Below are 12066 nucleotides of genomic sequence, written 5' to 3'. Positions count from 1 at the left end.
TCTTTCCTGCTTCCCCTCCTCCAAATCCCTTCCCTTTCAACTCTCTACCCACTGTAGCCCAAATTAAAACAAGAATGGAGGCTGAATTGGCTCGGAAAAAGAAGGAGGCCTGAAAGGCTAAGAAGAAAGCTCATTATTTTGGGATTGATTCTAATACCCTGATGCCTACCATGATGGACTCAAAAAAAAAAGAAAAAGCCTTCTCCAACTAAGGATGACAGGAATATCAACTCCAATGTCTCTGATAGTCTCAAAAGATTCAAGACCAGGATGAACACTCTGTAGAGCAGCTGGGAACTAATACTCTCTTGTTGGCTAATGGTGACTAAGACATCTCCTCCTCTGAAGGAATGGTACAACTCCCCCTCATCCTTTTCCCTTTACTTTTGCTATCTCAGTACATCAAGTTATTTTTCCAATTATATACCACTCCTTTCTACGATAATATATCTAGAAGACTCACCTTTAAATATCCTAATGTGTCATATTTGTGGCAATTTTTTACCACTTTGGCATGGAATTGTCAAGGCTTAGGAACTAAGGATGCTAAGAAGTATCTCAATGACATGCTAAATAAACTGAACCCAGATATCATTTTTCTATCTGAAACAAAACAAAAACAAGAAAAACTTAAAAAAACCATGATTGAAGTTAATGTCAACAATTATTGGTTTGTTAATCCAGGGGGACAAGTGGCACTACTGGTGGCTTAACCTTGATATGGAAGAGCAATCTGGATATTGAAATAACTTATTTCTCCCTAAACCATATCAATGCTATAGCCAGACCCACTATTGGTTTCCCCTGGCTTTTCAATGGCTATTATGGTAGCCCTTATGATTTCAATAGTAAAGATGAGTCTTGGAATCTGTTGGATAAAACTGCATCTAACAACCAATTACCCTGGTTGGTAATTGGTGATTTCAATATCATTCTTCATGACACTGAAAAGTTCAGTACTCAACCAAGCGATGCCAATGAAGTTGTCTTTTTTAACAACAAGATTTTAGATCTTGATTTGGTGGATCTGGGCACCACTGAATGCCCATTCACTTGGTCCAACAAGATGAGTGGTCATGCTCTCACTGAACAAAGATTAAATAGAGGACTAGCAACTGAAAGTTGGCTACTTCGATATCCTAATTCCACCATATCTAATATGCTGGCTATTGGATCTGATAACCACCCCATTCTATTAAATTCTAACCCCAATTGGAAAATTGGTAAAATTCCTTTCAAGTTCTTTGGTCCTTGGTTGGATCATGAGGACTACAAGAAAATCATAGCTGAGTGCTAGTAAACGTCTCTCTGGTTCTGGTGCTTTCCTCATAGCTAGAAGATTTAAAGATATCAAGCTTCAACTTAGAGTCTGGAGAAAGGAAGTTTAAGGCAATATCAAAACCAACATTGATTAATGCAAGCAACATCTTCATTGGCTTGACAACAACTACTTCAGACATGATATAAGTCAAGCACTAACTCTAGCTAGAAAGAATCTCAAGGACTGGCAGGACATTGAAGAAAAGTTCTGGAAAACAAAAAGTATATATCAACTTATAAAACTTGGGGATCAGAACATTAGCTACTTTCACAGAGCTTCCAAGAGTAGAACTAGGAGAAATAAGATTGATACAATATAAGACAATAAAGGAGCCTGGATAACAAATTACCAAGAAGTGAAAAATTATTTCACACTTCACTTCCCTAATATGGCTATTGCTGAAAACCCAACCATAAACCCAGAAATCATTAACCTAATACCTACTACCATTATTACAAATGACAATATTATGCTAAATAGAATCGCATATTACAATGAAGTTAAGTCCATCTTGTTCAGCATGGCAAATGATAAAGCTCCAGGTCCTGATGGTTTCCCTCCTAATTTTTTTCAAGCCAACTGAGAGCTAATTGGAAATGACATTGTCAAAATGGTCCAACATTTTTCATCTCTGGTCATATGCTTAAAGAGATGAATTCCACCTTCATTTCTCTCATTCCAAAAGTTGACAATCCTACTTCCCCAAGCCATTTTAGACATATTATCCACTGCAACAATATCTACAAAATCATCTCAAAACTCTTGGCCAAGAGAATGAAACCTTATCTCAATAAGATCATATCCCCTTACCAATCTTCCTCCATTCATGGAAGGAAAATTTCTGAAAATATTACAATAGCACATGAAATCATTCATTTTATGAGATCCAAGAGAGGAATAAAAGGTGCTAATGGAACCATGGGTATTAAAATTGATATGGAAAAAGCTTTTGACAGAGTGGACTGGTCCTTCTTAACCACCATTATGAAGAAAATGGGCTTCAATGACCAATGATGTAACAAAATTATGCAGTGCATCTGAACCACCACCCCTGCTATCCTCATTAATGGCTCTCAAGATAGTTTCTTCAAACCTTCTAGGGGCCTAAGACAAGGTGATCCTTTATCTCCCTATCTGTTTCTTTTACGCATGGAATCTCTATCCAGAACTCTCATCCAAGCTGAGGATATGGATATTATTACTGGAATAAAGATATGCAAGACTGCTCCACCCATCAATCACCTTCTCTATGCTGATGACTGCATGGTTTTCTGTAAAGCCAACAAGACTGAGGCACATAACATTATGGATATTCTAAATATATTTGGTGATACTTCTGGTAAACTCATTAACTTCAACAAATCTGGAGTTTTTTCAGTAAGAAGTAAGAACACTAATCCAAACCTCATACCTACCATCAACAACATAATGGGGGTGCAAGTGCTTCAGCTGGATGATAAGTACTTAGGCTCTCCTCTATTTACTCATAGAACAAAGATCAAATATTTCAAACCAGGAGTTGACAAACTCAAGTTAAGACTTTCCAGCTGCAAAAATACTAAATCCTGATGGGAGGGAAGTGCTTATCAAATCTGTCACTTCAACAGCTAGCATTAATGATAAGAACTGCTTCAGAATCCCAAAACAAACTTGTTAGGACCCAAAAAAACTTCAAAAGGATTTCTTCTAGGGCAAAAATCTGGAGAACACCAAAGGTTATTACCCAAAAGCCTGGACTGCAGTCTGCAAGCCTAAGGAGCTGGGTGGATTAGGATTCATGAATATGGAGCTCTTCAACAACTCTATGATCATAAAAATTGGATGGAGACTAGAGCAAGACAAATATTCTCTCTGGTACAAACTAATGGATGCTAAATACCTCATTTGCATAAATGTACTAAACATGGATACTAAACCTAAGGTTGGAGACTCTTGGATTTGGAAAGGCATTCATAACATTCAACAACAATACGTTTGGAGAATCGGCAATGAGAGGACACTCAAAATCCGGGAAGATATTTGGATCCCAAATACCACAACCAGACTCATCAAGCCTACTCACTGCTCCCAACACATTGAGAATGTTGAACACCTTATGCAACCCAATGGAAACTGGAATTATACTCTGGTCAACACATTTTTAATCCCAACATTGCTCAATCCATTCTTGTTCTAAACACCTATCCAGGGGAGGAAGACAAAATCCAATGGAACCTAAATGATTTTGGAAAATTCTCTGTCAAGGATCTTTACAAGGCCAAGATAGACCATCTCTACATAAATGACCCCTTAACAAGAAACTGGGAAACAATCTAGAAAATGGACATTGCTCTAGTTATAAAGAACTTTATTTGGAAATGTGCTCATGAAATCCTACCCACTAATGCTAAATCTGCAAGCATTCTGCATTACATAGACCCAATATTCCAAGTTTGCAATAGTGAGGAGGAAACCATGACACATTTATTCCTAAACTGCCCTGCATCTACTCCTGTTTGGCATGCAATCATTGGCCCCTCCCATGACCAGTTTGATAGCACAACAAACTCTGTGGAATGGCTCAATTCCTGGTATCTGACTGGTACTACTAATGAAATGAGTAATCTCTATGCAACTACATGTTGCTTCATCTGGAAGGCTAGGTGTGATCTGGTTTTCAACCACACCCATCCAAATGCCAGGCAAACATCTTTGAGCATCAAACATCACCTTTGTGATTATAACAGAATTCACAACTTACCAGCTCACATAATGAACGCTATTTCCCTAAATGGTGGAGAGTTTGACACAGAGGAAAACACTGCTGCTCCTTATGATCTAAATCTTTATCCTAATCAGGATTTTGGTGTTATCATCAAAATATGCACCCTACAAGACCGTGACAGTCTCATCTATTTTTCTGCACTAACTATTTTGGACTTTGAAGGAAACACCATTGGTACCAAAGGACATCCAGGACACTCTAGAGAATGGGGAGCAACAGGAGGAGCGGATTTAGCCTTCAGCTGGGCCAAAAAAATGCATCATATCAATATAGAAATACAAGCTAAGTCCATAAATATTCTGGTCAGATTCAAACACCTATACTAACAGACATCAAAGGAAGATTTCATCTCAATTACCATGAATCTTTGAGAAGTGAAGAAGAAGACACTGTCAATAAGATCAGTCCAATTTCTTTTGTTTTAACTAGTCTTAAAATTATCCACGGACTCCAAGATCTGGATATCCTTAATATTGCTATGGCATGTAAAAACAGTATTAGCAGGCGTAATGGCAGCCTTGCTAACGCTTTACTTGTTTCTTAGGCTTCGGCCTAAGTTTTTTCTATTAAAAAAAAATCAGTATCATTCAGTTTTATTCAGTAACGGTCAGTATCATCATTTGGCACATGTATATGTGAAAACCGAAACGATACCGATACTCTATACCGCTAGTTTTGACATTCTTCTTCTTTCTTTTCTATTCAATAACACTTCCAGTTGGCTCTGCAAGTAGGTAGTTATCTTCATCCGAAAAAAAATTAGTTATCTTCATCTTCCTTCATAAAATCTCTTTATCTTTTCTACCCGGATCTTAATTTTGTTAAGATTCGGGTAGAGTAGTTTAGGTTTTTTTAACGTTTGAATAAATAAATTGCATTATAGCAATGATTGATATGTATTTAGTGTGTTTTTTAGTTCTCATACGTATGGCAAGTGTATGTCATTACGGTTTCTCATACCTCCTGGAAGGCCTTCGATTACGTTCAATCTTTCAATCAGCCATTTACGGACGTGATGATCAGAGATTACCAAATTCGATATGGAATTTGGGCATATTACTTCTTTTATGGAAGCATCATATCTTCTCAGAGAGTATCCTACAAAATGGTGATAAACCATTAGAAGATTTCAATTCCCCTTTCGATTTGCATATATTAGGTACAAAATTTTGTTTTTGATTTCTTTCGGTTCAAGATTATTGTATTAATCATGTATTTCGATTTATGGATGTAATTGAATATTATGTAATTACTTTCAAGTATCAATAAATTTCGGGGCTTCCATGCTCCTTATTCCTTCAAAAAAAAGATACTCTATACGACTATGACTATGAGGGATAATGGATTAAGTAACGGTCAGTATCACTATTATCGCACTTGTGTCTGTGAGAACCGAAACATACCGGTACCTAGGCCTGTCAATATTTGTCCGATATCCGGTATCCGTTTCCGAGTATTCGAGTTCCTATAGGATTTTATCCGTTATATCGGATATCAGATCAGATATTTTATCGGATATTTCTTCCTTAACATATCGGAAACGGATTAGACCCCATCCGAAATGTTAATATCCGATAATATAGGAACTTATTTGTAATTTATCCTAATTTCGAGTCTAATATCGAATATTATCGGATATTGTCGGATAAATATCCGATAAGTGTCAATTATGAAAATGTTTTACAAGAATTTTAAAGCTTTTTTAGCCTGTCGGAATCGATATCTGATTTTGATATCCTATAGGATATTATCGGATATTGAATATCCGGTAGTGCTTAACATGTCGAATATCGGATTTCTAAATATCCGACGGATATTCTTGGATTGACAGGTCTACCGGTACCCTATCCCGCTTGTATACAGTGAAAATGGAGACACACAAGAGCACGTGTCAACCAATTGATGACGTGGGTCCCGCGTAAATTGTTGTCATCCACAAACACCGACTTCATAGAAAGAATTTTGGGGAAATCCTTTGTTGAGACTTGAGAGCTAGACGAGACGCGACACATAAGAATCAGATCTTTATCTGCTCAACGGTTTAGGTATGTATTACACGAATCCTGCAAATGATATTGTGTTCACATCTTAAGTTTTAGTTCCTTTTCTTCCCCCTATTTTTGTTCTAGGGTTTCGATTCCCCCCCAATGATCTTCCGGTTGACATGTATACTTGTGTATATTCTCTTATTTCTTGATTTCCACCTCATAATATCTATAAATCTATGATTCAGCACCGATTAGTTTAAAATGGTTAGTTTTGCTTTAAAGGTAGTTTCTGTCAATTTCCCCCCTTCTTGTGTCCATGTCCATGTCGTAAAAGGTATAACACGATAAAAGGAAACTGATATATGTATCTTGATCTGTTAGTGATTATGTGTTTCTTTTAGTTTTGGGGGTTGATGTGGGCTCTATATGAACGTTTGATGCTGCAATCCTCTCACTCTTGTCCAGTCTTTTATTATCTCAATCACCCTTTTAGTTCACTTTACTTAAAACCCAACTACACAAGACTTCTAGATCAGGCAATCATATATTGTTTCCTACAAATTATGACCTATCTTCAAACATTGCTGATAAACTCCCTCCTGCAAGAGAACTGTTTTTGTTACTAGCATATCAGAGTTTCTTTATCTTGTCTACACATTGATCATGACAGTAGTAGTTTATTTGTTTGTCATTCCCGGCAATCAGGTAGACTGTTTGACTCATCATAAATATAGAAAGTTGTCTAGTGTCCTCAATATGTTGTCATTTTTTAATACTATCATTTTTGCATACGTGTTTGACAAGTGTGATAGAAGATAAGATGTTTTTGGAAATTCAATTTTTTTCCAAGGGATTAAGTTGTTTTCTGATTTCTTTCTATTGTGTCTTGCAGGCGCAGATTTAGTTTTACATCTCCTTCCAATGACATTTTTTGAACGAAGGGAAGCAAGATCGCTTACTAATGCCAAGATACATGGAGAATTCCGCTCGCATGTGAATCGTCTGCTAATAGATTATCCTGATGACTGTCCAAAGGCGCCTGATATTATGTTGTTCTTTCTATCATGTATTGCAGACGCAAGTGTAGTTTTACACCTCGTTTCAATAAGATTTTTTGGAACTTCGGGAAAAAACATGTATATTGATGGCAGGAAACTTGGAGAACTCCGCAAGGTCGTGGTATATCATTATTCTGATATCTGTCCGCGCCTTCTATTGAAAGGATTCGAAGGAATTAACCTCTCTGGCTGGCCAGAAATTTATAAGGAGGAGCAGCGTAAGCTTAATCAGGCAAAATTTGCTCGCCGTTTTAAGGTTGCACACAAATGAAGATTTTTGGGTGTTCAGTCTTTCAAAGCATTTTTGGGTATCAAGTCTAGAATAGTAGATAGTTGTGACAAAAATTCTGGGAAGAGATTTGTATCAAAAACAAGAAGAATATCTGGGTCTGCCAATGGTTCTCATTCTGCTCGGTTGCAGCTGCAGATAGAAAAATTGAAGATGGTAATACGACTAACTGATGTTACGATCCTTGCCAAGGTAGGATGCCAAGAAACCATTGCTGGTATCCTTGAAGCCCATGCAACCGGGTTCGTATTCATTGCCTCCGATTTCAGTATTTGTTTTTCTTTTGACAGTGTTAAGAAATCCTTCTTCCGACTTGGGGACAAGAGGATGCCGCCTCTCTTACACTTCCACTTGTATGACCCCATCATGGTGGGGACAGAAATGACAAAAGACATCCATTTCCATTTGGTGCACTGCCCTCTGGGACAGGACAGGTGTGATCATGATTCAGATAAGATTGAGAAAGGGAATCTAATCAGCGATGAGGGCCTTAACAAAGATTTGAAGAACTTTGTCGACAAAGTTCGTGAGCGATGGAATTTCCAGATGAATCCACCTTGTCTGTTTGAAGAGCTAGAGAAGGAGTACGAATTTTATGGGGTTCTTCCCTCAAAGGCATCAGCTGGCTTTGCCCTGACTTCATTTTCCCTAATCGTGCTTGAAGAATCACGTTTCATTGTGGTCCCACTGCGTGACATTGACATTGTTAATCTGGCACTGGTTAGACTTGGGGAAATTGATATGACAGTCATATGTCAGGACTTCGAGGTGGACCATGTGCATGAAATCAGTTCAATTCCCTTAACCTCGCTTGCTCGCATAAAACGTCGCCTTAACAATGGTTGGGTGAAATACTACGTGAACGCTGAAAAATCAGACTGGAAGTCCGTAGTGAAAGGTATAGTAGATTTTCCTGCGAAGTTCATGGAAAATGGTGGATGGGATCACTATAATCTCGAGGATGCTCATACTTTCGCCTACTACAAGGAAACTGGTGTCGACCCATTACGTGCTGCATTAGAAGAAGGTTAAGAAAGTGGGTGGAAGAAGGGAAGAATTTGTTAGATAGCGAAGAAATGGGAGTTAAGCAGGAGAAAGTTCGATTTTAGACAAACAAGTGGAGTGTCCTTTTTGAATGTGCATGCAGGCGTTGGCTATAATGCCAATGCTGTAGTGGTTTTTTCTTTTGAATGTGCATGCAGGTATTAACTATAATGCCAACGTCGTCTTGATTTCTCTTTTGAATGTGCATGCAGTTATTAACTGTAATGCCAATGTCGTAGTAATGGAGTTATACTCCCAATCTGCAGTTTGTCAATTTCTTATTCTTACAGGAAGAAATTTGTGTTAATAGAGTAGGTGCAGATGAGTCATCTGTTATTACTGAACAGATACTAAAGCTTCTTAAGTAGCATTTTCTACTAAACGTGAATGTGGTCTTATTTTTTAAGTGAGCTCATGTTTACTGGAGCTTCTTCATTACCATTTATTACTAATCATGAATGCTATTCATTTTTGTTTCAGCATTTTGTTATTTTTTTTTGATGGTGCTAGACAAAAAAAGTAGCGTGGTGTCCGTGCAGGTATAATTGTCTTTTTTTTGTTCTTTTTTTTATACTAAGGTCTGCTGTTATATATAAAAACTTGAAATCCCGGAATACAAGTTTTTTTAACGGTCCGCGGGTTATAACCCTTTTGGGGTTATAACCCATCACAAAAAACCCATCCAAACAAAAGTGATACAAAAAACCCAAATATCATAAACTGTCTAAACTACCCTTCTAACATTTAAATCACCCCAACAAAAACAAAAATCAACCCCACTTTTAAATATACTATCACCACCACCAACAAACCACCAGCAACAGCGCCACCGCCGACCACCACCGCCGTCAATCACCACTGTCGTCACCCACCACCGCGGCCGCTGCCGTCAACCGCCGCCGCCAACTACCATTGCACCACCGCCGACCACCACAGCCGTCAATCACCACCATCGTCACCCACCACCGCGGCCGCTGCCGTCAACCGCCGCCGCCACCATGCCGCCAACTACCATTGCACCACCCCCGCCAACCACACCGCCGCCGCCGACCACATCGCCGCCAACCACCACGCCGCCACCACCACCACAACCACCACGCCGCACCACCACCACCGTCGACCACATCCGCCGTCGCCGACAACCGCCGACGTCGCCACCTCTGACCACCACCGCCGCCTCCGCTTACCGCCTCCGTCTCCGACTACCGCCGCCCCCGATACTGAGCAATTGCATCACCACCACTACCAGTCAGCACCACCGCCAACACCCGCCGCACCGCCACCAGCACCACGAACGCCCACCACCACCCAAAAAATTAGATGAAACCGATTTTGGTTTCATCGATTTTGGTTTCATCTTGGTTTCGTGAGAATTCACCTGCAAGAAGAATTATAAGAGGTATTATACATGTTCATGGATAGAAATACATCGTTGAAATACGATGAAACCGATTTTGGTTTCATCATAAATAAGATGAAACCATAATTGGTTTCATCACACTAACAGCTGCCATTTCAGTTCCTGCAACTTCATTTTCTCTCGGCAATAGCGGCATCTCCCTTCAGTTCAGGTGCAAATGTGCACTATTGCTCCATATCCTCTTCAATCCATTGCCACCAACAAACCAACTTCTCTGTCTTCTAGGTGCAACATCCGCAACCGCAATCTTCCATTCTCTTCAGCACGAACTCATCAGCACCATCAGTTCTTACCTGCAACACCTTCATTACATTGCAGAGTCTTGCTGCGTTACAGCAGCTCGGTAACAACAATACTGCTTCCTTGATGCTCAGACACCAGCAAAAATTCCACCAGCATCATATTAGCTTCCCTGCCTTGCTCTTTTGTTTACAATTCCACCAGCACACGACCTTGTTTTCTTCTTTCATGGCTCAGTCTTGTACTCAAAATCTCAATTGCAAGCAACCCCAACACATCACCATCTTTATCTAGTTATCATGACCACAACCACCTGTAACACGGCTAGCTCAGTCACCACCAATGCTGCAACTGCACAATCCTGCACTTGAGCTAACACCACCTGCACCAGTCACTGCACATGCATCTACTCCCTTGTTTCCTTCCGTTAATCAGCTGAACCCAAATCAAACCATCCATCTTGCATCTCAGCTCAGAGAGCTCTTAACTCTTCCCATGTCCAGCTCTTTCACTGAATTTCACTAATCTGTAGCGGAAACCCTCGTTTCTCCTTATACTCTGGCCTGAACAGTATGCGACAAAACCCCAATCACAGACCAATGTGTAACTGCCATTATCACTGCTTACAGCATAAGCTTCTCTGCAAATTCAGCTCGACTTCTTGCACATTCTCTACAACAACAGCATATCACCAGCTTCATTCCTTCTCTACATTGCAGCAACGCCAACTCATTCAGCTGACCTGCAATCACTGCCATCACCTGAACCTCTTTCCCTGCATTGCACTTCTGTTGCAACAACACAGCACTGCCTCTCATACTTTCCTGTAACTTCTGTGCTGCACTTCTTTACTGCCTTCTCCAGCAAATTCTGTCCTTCCTCGGCTTCCGAGATCAGCCTAAAACCACTTCCTGCAACCCTTTCATTTAAGCAACAACAACTGCTCCTATCATACTCCATTTCCTTCCATCTGCGAGTTGGTATTCAACACCACAGACCCAATCAACCACATCAGCAACCTGAACCCTTTGAGTCAAACACACATCATATCAACAGAATAAACAACCAACACTCCATAGATCAACAGATTGCCCATAACTGGTGGATCCAAGCAAAAGTTCAGGAGGCCGATACAATAAAGTAACAACTCGATTAGTTAATGGTTGAACGTGCCCGACACTAACAAAATTTGCCAGGCCAAAATCAGCTATCTTAAGAGCTCCATCATCACTAACAAGAAGGTTGGATCCCTTGATATCTCTGTGCATTATACCTCTTGAATGACAGTGTTCAAGGCCAGATAGTAGTTGATGCATATAGCATTTAACCTACACAACATGAACAAATCAAACCCTTTAACATTGGTAATTTCCGAATACTAGAACACACATCCAGATTTCCATATATACGAACCTGTGATTCACTGAACTTGATGTCAGGACAAGATGATAAACCAGCAATATCATGTTTCGTGTACTCGAAAACAAGATATACACTAGTTGACAGTCTAGAAGTAATTAGTCCCTCCAGTTTGCGGAGAATCATTATTTCCCGCGACATAAATCTCACACTTTCTAGCTCAAATTTATCGAACCGAACTTTCTTTAAGGCAAGCATCCTCCCAGTTGCAAGCTCTCGCGCTCAGAAAACACTGTTGTATGTACCTTGTCCAATCTAAAGATACAGTCAGAAAATTGCAGTATTCACATAATTGCAGCACATGAACAAATACAAAAATACCTTGTCGACGTACTAATCCACTTCAAAATTCCGATGTATAACGACACAAGTTAGACCAGAAATGAGCAATTCAAGAACAATAAAAAATCGTAGCAAAATAACAAAAGAAGAAGAAAAAACCCTTACCTTTTCCAATTTCTCGAAACTTTCAGCACGAAGAGGAATCCAACCATGAATAGCTTCACGAGCAACAACACTAAGC

The 12066-nt window shown here is 39.6% G+C and overlaps 2 protein-coding genes across 6 annotated transcripts; both read left to right on the top strand.

Annotated features, from left to right (window-relative positions):
* Positions 1 to 318: 318 nt before the first annotated feature.
* LOC113279296 lies at positions 319 to 1297 on the top strand. The gene is made up of 2 exons (XM_026527996.1): positions 319 to 353; positions 685 to 1297. Exons 1-2 carry the CDS (start codon positions 319 to 321, stop codon positions 1295 to 1297), a joined length of 648 nt encoding a protein of 215 aa, XP_026383781.1.
* Positions 1298 to 6057: 4760 nt separating this feature from the next.
* On the top strand, positions 6058 to 8905 carry LOC113282184 (FACT complex subunit SPT16-like). Of its 5 annotated transcripts, none has more exons than XM_026531145.1 (2): positions 6058 to 6130; positions 6966 to 8905. In XM_026531145.1, exon 2 carries the CDS (start codon positions 7574 to 7576, stop codon positions 8450 to 8452), a length of 879 nt encoding a protein of 292 aa, XP_026386930.1. In that variant the 5' UTR covers positions 6058 to 6130; positions 6966 to 7573; the 3' UTR covers positions 8453 to 8905. The 5 variants fall into 5 exon arrangements, with proteins under 5 accessions (XP_026386930.1, XP_026386934.1, XP_026386932.1 ...); XM_026531149.1 differs by lacking the exon at positions 6058 to 6130 and adding an exon at positions 6147 to 6337; XM_026531147.1 differs by lacking the exon at positions 6058 to 6130 and adding an exon at positions 6147 to 6355.
* The last annotated feature ends 3161 nt before the right edge of the window (positions 8906 to 12066 follow it).

Source organism: Papaver somniferum, chromosome 5, assembly GCF_003573695.1.
Source record: "Papaver somniferum cultivar HN1 chromosome 5, ASM357369v1, whole genome shotgun sequence".
Classification (NCBI taxonomy): Eukaryota; Viridiplantae; Streptophyta; class Magnoliopsida; order Ranunculales; family Papaveraceae; genus Papaver; species Papaver somniferum.
Note: the sequence above shows the minus strand (reverse complement) of the source record. Positions and strands in the feature narration are given on the sequence as shown.